Source organism: Sceloporus occidentalis, unplaced genomic scaffold (assembly GCF_023333645.1).
Source record: "Sceloporus occidentalis isolate IW3139 unplaced genomic scaffold, rSceOcc1.0.p SCAF_6, whole genome shotgun sequence".
Lineage (NCBI taxonomy): Eukaryota > Metazoa > Chordata > Lepidosauria > Squamata > Phrynosomatidae > Sceloporus > Sceloporus occidentalis.
Genome location: NW_028316986.1, coordinates 88,312,841 through 88,332,127, shown reverse-complemented (window position 1 = coordinate 88,332,127; position 19,287 = coordinate 88,312,841). Strand labels below are relative to the sequence as shown.

General features: G+C 42.8%; 1 protein-coding gene across 4 annotated transcripts in view; it reads right to left on the bottom strand.

Annotated features, from left to right (window-relative positions):
- Positions 1–19,287, bottom strand: part of LOC149311061 (ralBP1-associated Eps domain-containing protein 1-like) — a 62,174-nt gene that overhangs the window by 32,060 nt on the left and 10,827 nt on the right. For all 4 annotated transcript variants that reach the window (XM_089530275.1, XM_089530273.1, XM_089530277.1 and 1 more), the window contains exons 4-8: positions 12,305–12,458; positions 7,315–7,442; positions 6,655–6,817; positions 6,047–6,110; positions 2,901–3,055 (exon numbers count right to left, since the gene is read on the bottom strand). In XM_089530275.1, the coding sequence (XP_089386401.1) occupies positions 2,901–3,055; positions 6,047–6,110; positions 6,655–6,817; positions 7,315–7,442; positions 12,305–12,458 (664 nt within the window). The remainder of the gene's footprint in view (positions 1–2,900; positions 3,056–6,046; positions 6,111–6,654; positions 6,818–7,314; positions 7,443–12,304; positions 12,459–19,287) is intronic.

Here is a 19,287-nt window from a genome sequence, read left to right as displayed (position 1 = left end):
GGATAATATCCCCCTGACTAGTCGCCCTATCCTTCAGTCTGAAGGGTTTGAGTGTGTTTATTTACACACAATATTTCCACACTCTAATCTGTTCGATTAGAGATTCTGTTGGTGTGCCTTGCTGTTCAACAGTCTCCCCTCCTGAGCTGCCCAGGGTGGTTTCAGGGATGGTGCTGGTGTCTCCATGGCATGCGCCACTGGGCGACTTCAACATCCATGCTGACACAACCTTATCAGGAATGGCTCAGGTCTTCATGTCTGCCATGACAATCATGGGTCTGTTCCAACTGATAACTGGCACTACTCATGCTGCTGGGCACCTAGTTTTCTGTAGAGAAGAAGATGATGGTGATCTGAGAATGAAGGAGTTTTCTACTGTTCCATTATCATGGACAGATCACTTCTTGGTCAGGATTAGTCTTGCTAGGACTCAGAACCAATGCCGGGGGGGGGGGGGGGGGGTTAAGATGGTCTACTCCAGGAGACTTTTGGATCCAGATGGATTTCTGATGGCTCTTGGGAAGTTTCTTGCTGCCTTGGTAGGTGATCTCATCAAAATCCTGATGGATTTCGAATGGGGAAATAACCAGAATGATAGACACAATCGCTCCTAAGTGTCCTGTCTCAGCATGGAGTTATACCAGCCCTCTGAACAAAAATAGGTTAAAATCTATCTGAAAATGTATGGTGGAGCAATAAAGGTAGCAAAAGAAGATTTTTCTGTCTTGCACTATTGCTTCTGCACATAATTGTTCAGCAGAGCTGTTTTGAGTAGTCAAGGATCCAAAGCATCACTTTGAGTAGCAAAGTGATCCAAAGCAGAATGTAAGCCACTTAATAGCTCACTGTGAAGAATTGCCCATAATTTCACAGATAAAATTGCTTGAGATTTGTTTTAAGTCAATACACTTACAATGGAGTAACCTTGGCCCCTGCCTGTCCAGTGTTGATGGATACATTTCAATTTGTGCAGCCTGTGGAGAGGAAACTTGGAGAAGTGAGAACTAGACCCTTATATGTGTACTTCCTGGTTAGTTAAACAGTCTGGAGGAAAACTTGCTGTCTGGGCAAGGGAAGTGATTAATGCCTCTTTAAAACAAAGCAGGGTCCCAGCACGCCTGAAAGAGGCTGTGGTAAGATCTCTTCTGAAAAAAACTTTCCCTGGCTCTTACTATACCAGATAACTATAGGCTAGGCTTCAAACTTCCATTTTTGGCAGGGCACTAGAATATGTGGAGGCTTATCAACTCCAGGTGTTCCAAGATGAGATGCATTATTTAGATCTATCTTGGTTTCAAACTGGTTACAGGACAGCAACAGCTTTGGTCACCTTGGCGGACGACCTATGCAGGAACTGTACAGGGGGAGTTGGCTGCTGTTGGTTCTGGTGGACCTCTCAGCAGCTATCAATACCATTGACCATGGTATCCTTCTGAGGTGCCTCTCTGGGATAGGGTTTGGAAGTACTGTGCTACAGTGGCCCTGCTTTTTCTTGGAGGGGAATCCTCAGAGGGTGTAACAACGGGTTTTTTTTTTTAACTTCTTGGCCATTAGCCTGTGGGGTCCCACAGAATTGAGTCTTGTCCCCTATGCTATTTAACATCTACATGAAACCACTGGAGAAGCTGTCCAGAGTTTGCAGTTAGATGTCAATACCGTATGTTGATGATACCCAGCTCTATCATTCCTTTCCACTTAATTTCAAGGAAGATGTTCCTGTGCTAAATCAGTGCCTGGCAGCTGTAAAAGGATAGTTGAGGGCAAATAAATCAAAGGTGAATCCAGACAAGAAAGAGGTGCTTCTGGTCAGTTGAAAGACAGATCTGGGAAGATAGATTCAGCCTGTGTTAAATGGGGTCACACTCTCCCCGAAAACACAGGATTCTAGTTTTGGAGAACTCCTGGATTTATCTCTGAGCTTGGAAGCCCAGATTGCAGCGGTAACCAGGACTGCATTAGCACAGCTAATGCTAGTCTGTCAACTGTGCCTGTTCCTGGAGAAGTTGGGGTTGTCTTTGAAAAGTGCTGAGAAATTTCAGTTGATCCAAAGATCTGCCACCAGGTTGTTAACTGGAGTTTGCTATAGGGAGCACACAACTCTTTTGATGCAACAGGTCCACTGGCATTATTCCTGGGTGCACTTCAAAGTGCTGGTTTTGATCAATAAAGCCCTATATGGCTTGGGTCCAGGTTATTTGAAGGACCATATCTCTTTTTACATGCCTAGTAGAGCGCTAAGACCATCTGAAGAGGCCCTTCTCTCTGTCCCACCAGTTCTCAGACTTGTTTGGTGGGAACAAGGAAAGGGGCCTTCTCAGTGGCTGCTCCCAGACTTTGAAAGTCCCTCCAAAGAGAAGTCAGGATGGCCTCATCCCTGCTCTCCCTTCAACAGCAGATTTTATAGTTTGTACAGATTTTTAATACAAGATTTTTACATGTTTATTTTTAACATTATAAATAATTCATTTTTGAAACTTTATAATTTTTAATGCTTTGGTGTTATTTTTGATTGGTTTTGTTTTTAAATTTGTTGTTCACTGTCTTGAGTCCCTATATTGGGAGAAAGGTTGAAAATAAATAATCACAGTAAATATAAAGGAAAAGTGCAGAGAACATAGTTTGACCACACCTTCACTATCCCAATCCAATATTATAATCCTAAATTCTGCCACAGGTAATTTGAACATGAATAACTTTCACACAAGAGAGCAAGAACAGGACAGATATATGAAAGATTTTCCATTTCCTGCAATAGTCCTCTTGAATGTATAAAGCATACATGTACCTTAAAGTGTCATAGTTTAAAGGAGTACGTTTTAAATTATCCAAATATAATATACTACTTTGAATAGCATTTTCAAAGAGAGCAAAAACAGAACAAATGTTTTTTTTTTAAATACCTGTTGAATCCTCCAAATCAATCAGCTTGGGCATTAAACTTTCAGGTAGTTTCTCAGGCAAGTCATATCCATTCTTCCTAGCAACTACTAGATGGAAAGCAGCACAGAACTCATCCAGTGTTAATGCACCATCTTTATCAAAATCAGATAGTTCCCTGAAAAGAAACCGAATGATCATTTTTAAACACTGAGTTTCTACCATATTTTTTTAAATAATGTTTCACGTAATTCCTGTTCTCCTTCAAATGTACTTATTCTAGTGGAGATACTGACTCGTATTAGTATTACATACTCGGGGAAAATATAGTGACCTAGATGAAGAGATCTGAACACAGCTCATGGGATGCTCCTGATGGTAGAAGGGAAGCTCCCATACAGTCCTGTGCCTTCTGAAAATTGGCTGTAACAAACTGAGACTGGCAGGGGGGTTTCTAAGGAAGGGGAAATGGGCAAACACCACCTTCCATCCCATTCTGCTAGCAGGAGTCTCCGCTGGATCAAAGGCACATTCATTCACAAAGAAGAGCAAAGCCACTATAGACAATCTTGTGGATGCATCAGTGGTGATCAGACTGTTTGAATGCCTTTCTGCAAAAAAAAATTAGGTTGATTTGTTTTGTTGTCACAGTTGCTACTGCTGTTTTAAATATTGATGTAACTCCCTAAACCTGTATGGAACTATCACAGTCCAGCACAGAGAGGAAACCTCTTAGGGCTAAACTGCCCTCACAGCTCTTGAACTTAGTAGTATGAGCCTCTGTGTATCACAACCTCATACCCATGGAATAAACACCCAAATGAGTTTCAAGGTAAGCCCCCTGCTTGAAGACTCTTAGCCAAGAGGATGGCTACCATGAATACTCTCTGGAATCCTGAGAGAAGTGGCAATGGGCCCCCACAAGTATATGGGGCTGTCCAGGCAGCAGATGATGGCCTCAGGTTGTCTGCCGTTGCCTAACAGATAGGGGTTCCTATACTGATTGCTGCTATCATCTGGAGGAATTCCACAATCTCTTCCATTTTGCTGGGAGGTAGCTGGTGATTTCCTCAACAAGATTTCTTTGTACCCATAATCCAACTGCAGAGCCAAAGATTCTGGATGGCATGATTCTGGTCCCTAATTGGAAGGTGTCCTGGTACAAGTCTGTAGGAATGCTTAGGGCACAGAGATCTCATAGACTGCTTTCAGGAACTGTTTATTAGGTGAGGATAATACCACCCCACCACTCGCACGGATATTGTTCAACTTCAGTTCCTAGAACTCCTCTCTATTGGTCATGTGAATCTGACACCCAAGACTTCTAATCCAACAACAACTGGAGGAAGATATGATTCCCATCCCCAGTCTAGGTACTTCTTTATTATGAGACCATTAGCTTTAACGAAGATGCCACAATGGCCTTTCAATTTTGATTATCTTCTAGTGGATAAGCCATACAGGATAACTCTTTGTGGAGGACTTCCTCAAAACACAACTGAAGAACAACCATGGGAACTCCAGGGATGCTGTAGTGCACCAGTAGTCCTGTGTATCTTCAGCTCTGTAAATGAAGCATTCTTGTTCTGATTGTCCAGTTTGAGATTATCATTTCTTGGAAGGTTCTGGGTGAAAAACTGCATATCTATGAGGTTTCCTCCTTGGACTTTTTCCCTGTTAGATAAATCGTTCTATTTGTCCTAGAAGGAGCTAGGAGAGGGTGATTAGAGTGGTGAGTGGAGGAAGAGGAACAGTGCATGTGGCATTTGTGACTGTAGTTATGTCTTTTTAATTCCACAACTTTGTGGCTTTCTGCAGGGCAGGATCTCGAAGGATCTTTTACAACCCCTGGGGGACAAAACCGCGCACTAGATGACATTTTGTCCCCAGATCATCTGTTTGACACCTACAATATTATGGAACAGGACTGCCTTGTTGTACTTTATTTGTCCTTAGACCTCTTCATAAAAAGGATGATTTCCTAAAGGGAGATTGAGGAAGGGTAGAAGGAAATGGGTCCTAACCTGTTCTGCACCCTTCTTGCTCCTCAAGATAAAGAAGCCATACATCAAACCCTCTTGGAAACCGCAAGGACGCTATTTTTGTTTCCATGATGGTCACATGAAGTCATTTCAACAATGGCGATCAGAGATAGTTGTTGAGGCTGACTAGGCTATGCAGGTAGTCACCTGCCCAAGCAAAACGAGTCAGCTCTGTTGTTGTTGTTGTGTGCACCTTCAAGTTTTTTCCAATTTATAGAGACCCTAAGGGAACACTATCACAGGGTTTTCTGGGGCTCAGAGTATGTGACTTGCTCAAGGTCACCCAGTAGATTTCCATGACCAAGTGAGGAATCAAATCCTGATCTTCAGAGTCATAGTCTAATACTCAAACCACTACAGTTGGCCCACCCCTTATGCATGGGATTCATTCTGGAATCCCCCCCTCGTGTAAGGGGAACTGAGCGTATGCTCAAATCCCATTAAGGACAATGGGGTACGCTCCCACAGCACCCCCCATTGTTTCTATAGGGGCTTGCTTTCCGTGTGAGCTCAGTTCTGCAGAAGGCAAGCCTGCGTAAGGGGTGGACCAACTGTACACCACACTGGCTCTCTGCTTCTCTAGATTCCCTGGCTCAGAGTCAAGTGTGAAAATGGCCTTCACAAGGAAAGACCTTGTGCAAACAATACAATGCCTATTGCAGCTTCAATGGCCCCTCATATAGCATATGTTGATTTAGAGAAAACAGAGTTAGCACCATACAGCCCAGTTTATCAGATATAATGAACAGCTGTTTTCAGTATAAAGTCTTGTTTGGAAATCATGCAGAACGCAAGATATTTTATGGAGAACAGGGTAAATCCATATTGTTAGTTGAATTTAATTCTCATTTAATTCAATGGGAAATCTGACCTACTTTATGCAAGACTAACACAAACAATTGGGTACAGAACACTACATTTTACACTTGAAACTAGGTCAGTTAAAATGTCAAATTTTGCTCAAGGGCAATTCAGATGGAAGTTACCGTTTTGACTAAAATGGGAACAGATTTAAGCTTTTAAGTTCCACTGATACTGAATGAGATGTACTAGGCATTTTTGCTCCACTATCAAACAACTGTGATTCTTAAAGCAACTACTGCAACCTAATTATATTTCACACTTACCAAATGTGCGAAAGTTCAAGAATAGGAAGTTTTGATTTTGTAAAAAATTCTTTAGCTGCAGACCCTGAAAATATTAAAACAGTAATGTTTAACTTTGATTCTAGAATTGTAATCTTAAGGATTTTTAAAAGATACAATAAACTGGGGTGATTAATTTAGCTTTAATTCTTTTCCAGGAGTCATTCTGCCCCCAAATGTGAGTGTACTACTCATCACAAAATTATTTATTTTTAAAAGCCCATAAAGTAGGAGATCGAATCCTAAGGTGCTTTTCCATGAACAGAATCCCTTCTATTCTTGAAAAGCCATTTGATCTAGCAGAGTCTACTGTAAACAGAAGGTGAATGGCAATTTCCCCCTTCTCTTTGTAGCCTTCCTTGTTATTATATAAAGTCCTTCAGTCCTATCCAATAGATTTTTTTCTGCAGGTGGCTGCAGGGAAAGAGGTGAATCAGCACAACTCATCCCACTGAGTGGATGATGGAGTCACTCAGTGAATGGAACTCCCCTTGAGGAATTTCAAGAAATCATCCTGTTCTCTCTACCAACAGAAAACTGATATGACTATCTGTCACACCTGTTGCAACTTGTGGGTTTAGAGAACTCACCTGGGATATATCCATTTAGATCAGGCTGAATGGTTTTAAACTGATTTACGTAATACTGCCTTTGTTCATCTGTTATTTTCCAAGGATCATCGTAACTACTTGACTGCCTACGAATTTCATTTGCTGTAGTAGCTGATGCTACAGTTCGTACTGTTGTCTGATCCTGTAATGAAACATTGTTCTTCAGCATTACCTAAATTCATCAGTGGACTATAATTTTCTATATTATTGCCTATGAAAAGAAACAACTGTTATTTGTTGAAGAAGCTTTAGTTGTATTCTGGTCATTGCTGATTGGGTAGAGCTTTAAAGAAAGCATTCTGAACATTTAAGTAAATAGACAAGAGATGGCAACAGTCATGTAGGCAACAGAAAGTCATGAAAAGTATGCAGAGAACAGTTTTTTTAAAAAATTAAGAACAAAGAAAAACTGAAAGCTCATATTTACAAATGCCAACAGCTTTTTATGTAATAATTCCTTTGCCAAGAAACCTCAGTGATATTTACTCACTGATACTTCAGGAAAACAAGAATACATAAGAAATTGCTCTCAAACACATTCACATTCAGTGTCACAGCATGAATCTTTGGCAGCAATATGAAAATGACTGACATAATTGGAATGGAGCAAATAAAAAAAATACCAATAAAATGTCACACCTGGACAGAAGCAGGATGCATGGCTAAAACAGTACTGGTTGGTGTGTTATCTGCAAAACTGACCCAGGTTTCTTGATGTGGTGGTGGTGAATGGCCAGACCACACTGGATCACCAGCATTACAGGAGCCTGAAAATCAGAACAGAGTTCATTTTGGAGGTTTCCTCACACCTTAGTCAAGAAAGTCCACCTTCAAACACCATTCCTATATGTATACAAATAAAACTTTTTGAAATGCCATGGCCAGGACTTTTTAACATGCTCTATGAAGCTACAGGCTTCAAGCCTTGTTCCCTATTCCCCATACCATATTTAAATGCTGTGTTTGAAACCGAAGGGAATTGGTATGATGGAGAAGAGGAATGTGTTTATAAAGGAAAGCTATTCTAGAGGCTTCAACCAATGTCCTTGTAGGAGCTAAATATCTCTTTGTACCCTGGCTTAATTTCACTCACCACTAGTTCTGACATAAAGGTCAAACCATGATTTGGTAATGAGAATACTAGCCTGAGAATAAATACAATCATACTCCCTCTAACTGGAAAATCCATTGTTATGATACTTATATGGCTAAACTATGGCTACTATGGGCTGCATGCTGCCATTGGGATCCCCCTGCCCAAAAAACCTCTCCAGCTCCAGCTACCAAAGAAGAAGAAGAAGATGATGATGATGAAGAGAGCTGTCGCTCTATGCAGTTGCCCACTCCTGTTGTAAATGAAAGTTTGGCCAACTGAAGCAGAGTGGAAATCCAATTCAAAATACAGTGGGCCCTCCTTATATGCGGACTTGCTATCCACAGATCTGAGCATCCGCAGATGGCAAGCCTGTTGGGTGGGGTAGAGGAAGAGAAAGGGGCAGCACGGCAGGAGGAGGACAAAGGTGCAGAAAGAGGAGGAAAAGGAAGGCATGGCATGAGATGGAAGGAGGAGGAAGAGGAGGGAGGCGAGGTAGGAGGAGGAAGAAGGCACAGCGCAGTGTGATTCAGGAGGAGGAAGGTGTGTCGAGGCAAGGAGGGAAGAGAAAGGCGTGGTGATGGAAGGAGGAGGAGAAGGAAGTAGTGACAGGGAAGAGGTGGAGGAGAAGGGAGGAGAAAGAGGCTGCGGGGGGTGGGAGGAGGAGGAGGCAGCTCCTCCAAATTGCCATTGTCTTCAATGGTGGTGCGGCTGCATAGCCGTGCCACCACTGATGTAAATGGGACTGGAGCATCCGCAGATTTTGGCATCCGCGGGGTGTGTGTGTCCAGAACAGATCCTCCACAGATACCGAGGACACATTGTACTATGTTCCAAGCAGAAATAAAAGCCAAATACAGTCTGTGGTAACACAATTTGCCTGATCTAAATGTAATAAGAACGACATGAAGAAAATTAATCTTTTCTAAAAGTCTTTTTTATTAACTTTTAAAAAACCAAAATCAAATACAGTTACCCCTCCACATTCATGGGGTTAGGGGCCAAGGACTCCCAAGAAAGTGGAAAAAATGCAAATATGTTAGCCCCCAACAAACATGAATGATAAAAAGTCATCTCCCACCAAGAGCACCACCTGTAACTCTCTTTGCTACCTTGATACACCTAGCCTCCCCAATATTTCCACTTTCAATCTGATGTTAGAAGCCATGGCTGCAAAGGATACACCTTCTCTTTTCCTCCTCCCCCTCCCTCCAGGCCAGACAATAGCAATGCTATATCTTCCCCACTTTGACAAACTTTGCATTCTCCTCATTTCCAAAGCCTTCCCACTTTGAATTAGATGATTCCAGCCATCACCACAAAGAGAAGGTACAATGTTGCTTTCATCTGGCCAGGAGAAAGGGGGAGGAGAAAGAGGAGAGAGAAATTGGAATCGATACCTGCAAACATTGGATTCAAAGGCACACGTTTGGAAATGAGGAGGATGCACAGTTTGGCAAAACAGGGGAATATATGGTGTTGTTTTTGGCTGTCTGGGAAGAAGGATGAGGAGGACCTTGTTAAGCAGCAGCTACAAAGTCGCAAATAGTCAAAATCACAAATCTGACACCAGTGAATGTGCAGGGCCGATTGTAGATTACTTTTCCATTTCTACTTGATTTTTATACTTAGGTTTTATTATGAGAACACCAAGGAATACCAGGTGCTGTAGGCTGTACTTCTGAGGATTCCTTGTCAACAGCTGACCTGTGAATTTTTGGTATCTGCACAGGGGTTGGGAATGCATCCCCCAGGGATACCGAGGGCTGACTGGACTCTTTGCCCCCTCCCCCCAATGTGGGGCGACTGATCACCCTGCAGCCTCTCCCCAGCAGGGAGAAAGTCCAGCTGGGGAGAGGCAAGGAAGGGCGACGCCCAGCACCTTGTCCCCAGCTGGTCTCCCTCCTTCATTTTGACTCTCAACCTATCCACAGGTCATATAAAAATATAATAATAATAATAATAATAATAATAATAATAAAAATATTTATTTATATCCCGACTCTTCCGATTGAGAATCAAGGTGGGTAACAACAAAGTAAATACAATATACAACAATAAAACAACAAGCCCCACAAAACCCGGACCCAACCCTCCCTCCCAACTATAAAATTAAACAGTAAAAAAAATGTTTAAAAAGTACATAACAATACATCAAAGTTAAAAACAAATCACAAATAATAAAAATAATAAAAGGGGGATTCAATTGGTTCTGGACATTATCAATTGGGGAAGGCCTGCTGGAAAAGAAAGGCTTTTGTCGCCTTTTTAAAAGCCTCGAGTGAGGATAATTGGTGAATCTCTTCCGGCAGGTCATTCCAAGTTTTTGGAGCGGTGACAGAAAAGGACCTCCGGGAGGTCACCGCCAGTCTGGTCTTTCTAGATTGTAACAGGTTTTCCCCAGAGGATTGGAGTGTACAGGAAGGATTGTATGGGAGGAGGCGTTCCTTCAAGTAGACTGGACCCAGGCCATGTAGGGCTTTATAGGTGATAACCAACACTTTGTACTGTGCCCGGAAGCTAATAGGCAGCCAATGTAGTGATTTTAAAATAGGTGTAATGAGGTCGAACTTGGATTTTCCAGCAACCACTCTGGCTGCCATGTTTTGTATCAATTGAAGCTTCCAGACGTGGCACAAAGGTTGCCCCATGTAGAGCGCATTGCAGAAATCAAGGCGAGAGGTTACTAAAGCATGTACGGCCGTTTCTAGGTCCCGCTGCTCCAGGTAGGGGCGCAACTGGCGTATCAGCCGAATATTAAGCTTTGGCCCCAAAGTTGACCTCAACTTATACACAAGTTTGACTTGTAGTCGAGTATATACATTATCTCTAATTGCCTTCATTAGGATAAAATAAAGGTGCTGCTCACACTGAATCTATTCAAAGTACCTAGGACAGACCACAATAGTACTTGATACGAGTCTCTTACTGGAGACATTGGATATTACAACACATACAGTCGGCCCTGGCAAATCTGGGGATTTTGTCCCCAATGGCGGCACGCGTGCACACGCACCGCCATTGGGGACAAAATCCCCCTCCTCCCCTCTTTCCTTCCTTCCTTCCTTCCTTCCTTCCTTCCTTCCTTCCTTCCCTCCCTCCCTCCCACCTACCTATCTATCTACCTACCTACCCACCCTCCCTCCCACCCACCTATCTATCTACCTACCTACCCTCCCTCCCTCCCTGCTTATCTGCTCGGTCGCCGTGCGACTCCTCCTCCGCCACCGCGGGAAAGGCCAGGTGCTGCTCGTGGAGGCCAAGAGGCCTGCAGGCTGCACCCAGCTCTTTCGCGGTGGCGGCAGCGAGGAGGACGAGGCCTGGCTTCGTCCTCCTCGCTGCCACCGCGAAAGAGCTGGGTGCAGCCTGCAGGCCTCTTGGCCGCCAGGCTGCCCCCGGCCCTTCTTCCTCAGCAGCGGGGGCGAGGAGGGCGAGGGCAAGCCTGGTCCTCCTCGCCCCCACCGCCAAGGAAGAAGGGCCAGGGGCAGCCTGGAAGCCTCTTGGCCTCCAGGCTGCCCCTTGCCCTTTAAAAGCGGCGGAGGCAAGGAGGACCAGGCTTGCCCTCGCCCCCGCCGCCGAGGAAGAAGGGCCGGGGGCAGCCTGGAAGCCTCTTGGCCTCCAGGCTGCCCCTGGCCCTTTAAAAGCGGCGGAGGCAAGGAGGACCAGGCTTGCCCTCGCCCCCGCCGCCGAGGAAGAAGGGCCGGGGCAGCCTGGAGGCCAAGAGGCCTGCAGGCTGCACCCGGCTCTTTCGCAGTGGTGGCAAGGAGGACGAAGCCAGGCCTCGTCCTCCTTGCCGCCGCCGCTGAAGAAGAGCCGGGTGCAACTTGGAGGTCTCTTGGCCTCCAGGAGCAGCACCCGGCCATTTTGTGGCGGCAGAAAACGAGGCCGCGAGGAGGACGAGGCCAAGCCTCTTCTCCCTCGCGGCCTCAGCCTCCACCGCCACAAAATGGCTGGGTGCTGCTCCTGGAGGCCAAGAGACCTCCAGGCTGCATCTGGGGTTTTTACAGCGGCGGCAGCAGCGGCAGCGGCGGCAAGGAGGACGAGGTCAACCTTCGTCCTCCTCGCCGCCGCTGCCACCATGAAAGGGCCGGGTGCAGCCTGGAGGTCTCTTGGCCTCCAGGAGTAGCACCCAGATTTTGCTGCGGCGGTGGCGGCAGCAGTGAGAACGCAGCGGCGGTGGCGGCGACCCAGGTAAGGAGGGAGGGAGGGTGGGTGAGAGGGAGGGAGGGAAGGTAGGTAGGTAGATTATAGGTAGGTAGGTAGGAGGGAGGGAGGGAGGGAAAGAAGGAAGTTAGGAAGGAGGGGGGAAAGAGGAGGGGGACTTTTCTGTCCAATGGCGGCGCGTGTGCACGCGCACCGCCATTGGACAGAATGGGGCTTGGGCATACGCGGATTTTGGCATACACGGGGGGGTCCGGAACGGATCCCCCGCGTATACCAAGGACCCACTGTACTGGAAATGACGTTCTGTATCATCTCACTTTAAAAAAAACAACAATTTCAGGAAACACTGTAATACAATTCATTTATTTGTACCTGCTTGTGCTTCACAAAAAGGAGTCCAAAAAGGTCCTGGTCCAGCAAGAGGCCGCTCATTATTTCCACCACTAGGATGTCGGCTATGCTTCCTCCATGTATGTGGAGAGGTTGGTGGGGACTGCTGTGGTGAAACAACTGGAGATGTCGATTCCTAACAAAAACAAAGGAACTCTTTAAATGTTTGTACTATGCAACTATTTTTCTTTTCTTTTTTAATAATTAAGTGTTTTTATTTGTTTTATAACAATACAAAAGAAACAATTAATACATAAATAACAAACAGCCTTGGAGGTCTATATGTAAACTATCTTTTGTGGGGTAATAGCAGTAACAAAGTCCTAAAGACATCGACGATTTTTTCTTTAAAAACACTTCACTGAAGAATGACTACATGTTTTCATTTGGTATGATTTTAATAAGTAAACTTATAACAAATAATAAAATTTACTGTGTACATTAAAATATTTTTATGGAACAACTTGATGAAAGTTGGCTATAACTCAGAGATAGTACTAGCATCTAGTTCTTGTAGTTTGGTACAAATTTTCACTTGTGGTACTTTATTATAATCCAGTTCTTAAGAGATGGATTTTTTTTGCATAATTCATTATTCCGTATCCCTTCCCATTTTGTAATCTCCAAATATAATGTTGCTTTATTTAATGTTAAAGCTCCAGTTCCAAGACAATCAAAATGACAGATCTTATGATATAAACTTATGATACAAAGAATAATATAAATGATAAATTAGTCAATACCTGTCTATGATTGAACAATGTAAGAAGAAACAAAACAACAACAACAAGCAAGAATTCTAGATGCTAATGTTAAGAGGATACAATTATCAAATTGTTCACAAAGGTTTTAATGTAATGGAATGTAGGTCTCCATTTGGACAATTAGAACACATAACAAAAAGTGTTTGTTGTTTGAAAAACTCTGGGAAAACAGTGTATTGATCCAAAGGTTTTACAAATATCTTCCTCATCTATCACAATCCACTATCTCCTTCCAGCCAAGAAAACATGTGCTAAGGTTTTTGGGAAGTATCACTCTGGATGGTATATCCATAGTATTTTCAGCAACTTTCAAAATACAACCTCCCTGTTCTTTCAAGTCCATACACTTCAAGAGGATTACTGACTACCAGAGAGGCTTTAGGAGGAGTTAAGAGGAAACAGGAAATATCCTTATCACAGTGGCCTGCTGCACACCCATATTTTGGATCAAACCCAATTTTTCAAAACATAGGCTGCAACAACAGCATATCAAGTAATTTGAATGGAAGCACATCATAATATGACACAACAGTGCCATCATACAAGTAGAAACATTTAGCATGTGGATGGATAGCTTTAAAATTGATTACTGTTCTGTAATCTCTATATGTTAAAAATATTTGAGAGGCTAGTATTAATCAAACACAGAGAAAAGATACTATACTATGAATGCTACCTGTACTTAGCAAGTTGTTCAAAGTAGCATAAATAACTTCTGTGCAAACTAGTATTAAAAAGGTAAAGGTAGTTTCTTGGCATGAATGTCTAGTTGTAACCAACTGGAGAGGGTGGTGCTCATCTCCACACTAAGCCAAGAACCAGAGTGCTCTGGTGGCCATGTGACCAGCATGACTGCACCGAACACTGTTACCTTCCCACTAAAGTGGTACTTAGGTGCTTTACAGACTGCCCAAAAAGGGCAGTCTGCCGGCGCCTCCGTTTCCGCCACGGGGAAGCCTCAGCTTCCAAACGGCGAGGCTTCCCTACGGCCAAAAAAGAAGCCCCAAAAAGCAGCTTCTTTTGGCGGTGTGCTTATGACGCTGCAAGGCACCAATGGCACACTTGCGGCATCATAAGTGAGCCTCAACGTCAAGATGGCGGCGACCATGTAGAATGGGCGCCGCATTTTGTACGTGCTGGGCACGTACTAGGGTTAGGGCGTCCGGAAGGGACACCCTTTTGTAACCCTAGTACGTGCAGAGCACGTACTTTTTGCCCATGCAGAATGGGCCTTAGTTATCTAATTGCATTTACATGCTTTTGAACTGCTAGGTTGGCAGAAGCTTGGGCTAGTGACAGAAACTCACCCCCTCATGCAGCACTTGGACCTCAAACTACCAACCTTCTGATCATCAAAATTGGCATCTAAACCACTAAGCCACCGCAACTAGTTTTATTAGAGATGTATCAATCAGGATTAGGTATTAAAAAAACACCATGTTGTATTGCCAAAATACTTACTTTTCATAGCATAATCCTGTCTGGTAAAATGAGTAATCACAGGTTTTCAAAAGAAAGTAAAGAATCTGAAACTAAAAAGGACTACTTGTACTTTTTCTTTTTTAATCCTAAAAAGTAAACTGTGTTCTATGTTTAAGGCCAAGATTAAAAGTGAGATAAAGCTCAGCAAAAAAGACAGTAATGAACACAAAACCTAATGTCAGTGTAAAGTAAATAGTTACAAATCTTTGGATTTCCTTTATAGTAAAACAAGGCATCATCTTTCCTAGTCCACCACAATTCTAAGCAAAAACGATGCACAAGCATTCAGGTATTTTAACCCATAGTTAATGCATTGTAAGTTACAAATATTTTTAGGCGACTACTGCTTAAAAGCTCACATAATAATGGATTGTTCTTTTCTAACAGATTTCAATACATACTTTTTAATTTTTTTAAAAAAATTAAGCAACAAATGCTGAGGAATGAACACTGTGTCTTAAAAGATAAGCAAGTGCCTTAATAAAAATAATTTTTTTATTACACTGTTAAGAAATATACTGTTATAGAAATTCATAAAATCCAAAGAATATATTCCTTGGCTAAATCAAAAATGAAAAGGAAATAGATTCTTTATTAATGGACACTGAAAACTACAAAAGCTCTTCTGATTTCTGAGCTTGAACATTCATACCAGTTGTGCACCACTTTCTTAACATTTTAGTGGCCCTAATAAAGGAATTAGTGAACTCTGATTTTTTACCTTTTACTTTAGATTTGATGGCCACTTTGGTTTATAATCTTCAGGAGAACAATACTGAGTGAATTATGCTGCTGAACCAATTGTTTTTCAGACTGTTTTTCAATGCCCCCCACACACATTCATTCAAGATCCAGCAGAGACAAAGGGCAGTATTTAGCAGAGCACTTATACTAATGGATGTACTTTCTACTGGTAGAGGTAGAAAGGAAATGAAGGAAAAAGCTGTCAAATTCTCCAGAACAGATTTTTGGTGCCGCTGCCAGCTGGAAGAGAGGGGAGGTGACAAAACTTCTGATCCTACCATCAGCATTCCATTAGATTTAGGTCAAGAGTTCCATTCATTAGTATTGCTACAAAGCCAACTAAAGTCTTCTCGGTCCAGATAGTATCACAACCTGGGACATTATTTTGAAAAGCTAATATTTTCAAAAGTATTGTTTTAGCTGAATTACAAGACACGTCTATGTTACTCTGGATAGGTATTTTAGTTGCACCTCAATATTTTATGAGTAACTTCTGTGCTGCTTTTAAATTAATAAAATGCTCCCAGTCTTCCAAAACATATTTGGAAATCATGAACATTAACTCATTACACTGAACATACCATGTTAACAGTTGTTTTGTTATTACATAATAGGACAGTTGTTATGCCCTAGTTATTGTAAAAAACAAAACAAAAAACCAAACTCACAATGCTTTATAAATAATGCTATTGTTTTTATTGTGTTACTTCCAAATTCTGGACATATTCTGTAAAATCAGTATCAAACTCTGTCTGTTCCTTTCCACATCAAAGAAAGTTGACATTCATACATGGATACCATGGAGAAATTACTGCTAGCAAAGCTGAAGATGCGGGTGAAATAAACTCTTGCTACAGAAAAGCCACCTGGCATGACAAAAATTGCATAAATGAATGAACCTTCAAGTATAATACTTTTATTAAACAGCAAATCCCACGGGACACTATGAATCTTATTTCAGACTGAACATGCTTGGAGTAACTGCACAGAAGTAATCTTCCTTTCACTTACTAAACAGAGCACAGCTAAGCTTCCTGCCCTGATTGAAATTTCAGCCAATTACTTCAAAGAGATCTAGATGGAATTACCAAATAAACACAAAGAGGAATACATGAAAATAATTTGTCAAAGTTACCTTTTTGCAAGATTTCACAACTGAGTAGGAAAAAATAAGCTACAATAAATAATGACTGGCATTAAGAAAAAGGCTATGTACTGTTTTATGAGATACAAAAAACCAAACTCACAATGCTTTATAAATAATGCTATTGCTTTTATAGTGTTACTTCCAAATTCTGAAAATATTCTGTAAAATCAGTATCAAACTCTGTCTGTTCCTTTCCACATCAAAGAAAGTTAACATTCAGGTACCGTATGTGAATAAATCTGAAGCAGTCTATATAGTTTTTGAGGATCTGAAATCTCAGCCTGCAGATGAATCAGCGTACTGACATATGAAATACAAGTCGGTCCCCAGCTTTTGTATGGGCTCCCCATGAAATTGGAAAAACCAGATATTTTAAGCTCCCATCCCCCAAACATTCAGATTCTGCTGCCGTAAAAGACCCTGCTGTGGCAAAAATCTCCTCCTCACTCTGAGGCCAGCTCTACTGTGCTTCCATCAACACTGCCTCCTAGGATGTTGTACTTTTCCTCACACTCCTCCTATGTCTCCTTCCCAGCCTGAATGCTGAGTATGTGTGTGTGTGTGTGTGTGGAGGGGGTCTCTTAGTCCCGACCTGCAAGAGGATGCTGGTGGAAGCAGGCGAAGCCAGCTTGCAGTGGAGGGACTGGGAGATGTGTGCCTCCCAAATTTTGGCTTTGCTGGGCTGTTTTTATGCTGCCCCCACAAAGAGAAATAAGGCTCCCCAAGAGGAGACCTTGGCCAAGGGCAAGCAGGAACAAGCCACAAGGCTCCTTGGGGGTGAAAACAAGGCCTGCTGTTGAGCACCCACCCATATCTCCCTCCTTCCTTCCATCTGCATTTCCTTTCCTTTCCTTCCTTCTTTCGGAGTCAAAATCAGGGAGGTTCAGAGACTGCGTAGCTGCATTACAGTGGAAGGACCAGAAGACCGCTACAAACCAAAATTGGCTTGAAAGGCCAACTGGGGGAAAGACAGGATGTCTTGTGTCTTCAAAAGAAATCCCAAAAGGTGGCTGTAACCTAGTACCAGCCCCACACCACTACTGCTGCCAAGACTCCTCTCTGCGTGCTCTCCCTTCCATGCCTCTCCAACCAGCCTTGCCAGTGTGCGAGCCATCTTACCCAAGGCAGGGAGGCATGGGCAAAATATAGGAAAGGAGACAGTGCGGAGTGAGCAGAAAGAGGATGGCACTGCAGGAAATTTTTGCAGCAGTGTTGTTTTCCTAGAAGGTGGAGAGAGGAAGGCTTGTAGACTGGTGGCAGAAGCAACTACAAACTTGCAAATAATCAAACTTGCAAAAGAAAACCATGTGAAAGATTAGCACGGACTGTACTTCAGTAATAATTTAGTTAAGAGTATGCTAATGGAGAATAACAGTAACATGTGAAGTGCACATTTATCCACATAACTTGCACATACATGGAATATATGGAGGCTCCTCCCTCCATAACTGTCATCTTTCGGCCTGTGAGGGAGGGAATTAGTCTGGCCCAGCTCCATCAGGGTTAGCCTGAAGAAAGAGGCTCCTCCCTCCATAACTGTCATCTTTCGGCCTGTGAGGGAGAGAATTAGTCTGGCCCAGCTCCACCAGGATTAGGCTGAAGAAGAAGAGCCCTCCCTCCAGTCCATCTGCCTTGGTCCAGGCCTCAGAGGGAGAGAAGAACTGCTGGACCTGATCCCCTCCCCCCCTCACCATTCCCTTCTCCTTTTTAGACTGTAAGCCTGAGGGCAGGGAACCTTCTATTATCCCCTCTGTTGTAAGCCGCCCGGATTCCCAGTGATTGGGCAGCATATAAATATATCTTATTATTATTATTATTATTAATAGATAAAGCCTGCTGTATAGAAGTATTCTGGGCAGATCCATAGCTACAAAGTCTCAGCAATTGGCTTCTTATTTATTCATAATAGTACTCAAACTCTTGAATTTTAGGACTTGTTCATTGATAAGAAATATTTCTTCCATATGCAATGGGTGTTTTCCAATAACTATCAATTAGTAATATTTCTTACAAAACTAATTTGATAAAACTAAAACAGGACTAAAACAGGAAGCTACAGTCTCTCTCTCTCACACACACACACACAATGAAATGTGACCTAATTATTTCTTAGGTACAGTCAGCTCTCATCTAAAAGCATTTAAATTAATACATTTATAGTATCAATTGTACATCTATTTCACATAAGCTGTTACAGACTACATCCCATTTCTTCAAACACATGTCTATATATATACCTAATGACACAACACTCCAGGCATCTTAAAACATGGGTTCCAGACCATGAAAGTGTATGCAAAAACAAAACAAAACTGATTAGTCTTTAAGGTGTCACAAGGCTCTTTGCTGCTTTATCAACTGTTGGTGTCTAGAAATCGACACAATGCCAGACTAAATGCTAAAAAAGAGAAGCTACATATCCAAACCAAAGAGCTCAGACCATTCCACAAATCATAACGACAAGCAGGAAAGTATCAAAACATTAATAAAGCCTAATCCTTGTTGGATCCAAGTAGAGCACCAGATATAGTACTGATGGGAGAAGAAATTGATTCTGTTACTTGAATTGATATAATCAGACACCTGACAGGGTCCAAAACAAGCTTGCAAGTGAGTTCAAAAACACCAACCTATTTTCCAGTACTGAGAAAGACAGGCCCTGTCCAGATGGGCCCTTTGTGGCGCGTCCATGGCATGCTAGGGTTGCCTCCAGCGGCACGTGCACACGCCCCGCAACCCTAGCACATCATGTGGCGCATGCAATGATTACGTCACAGCTGCGCCGCCTCCAAACGGTGCTGTGCAGCTGCGACGTAACCGCGCTGTCT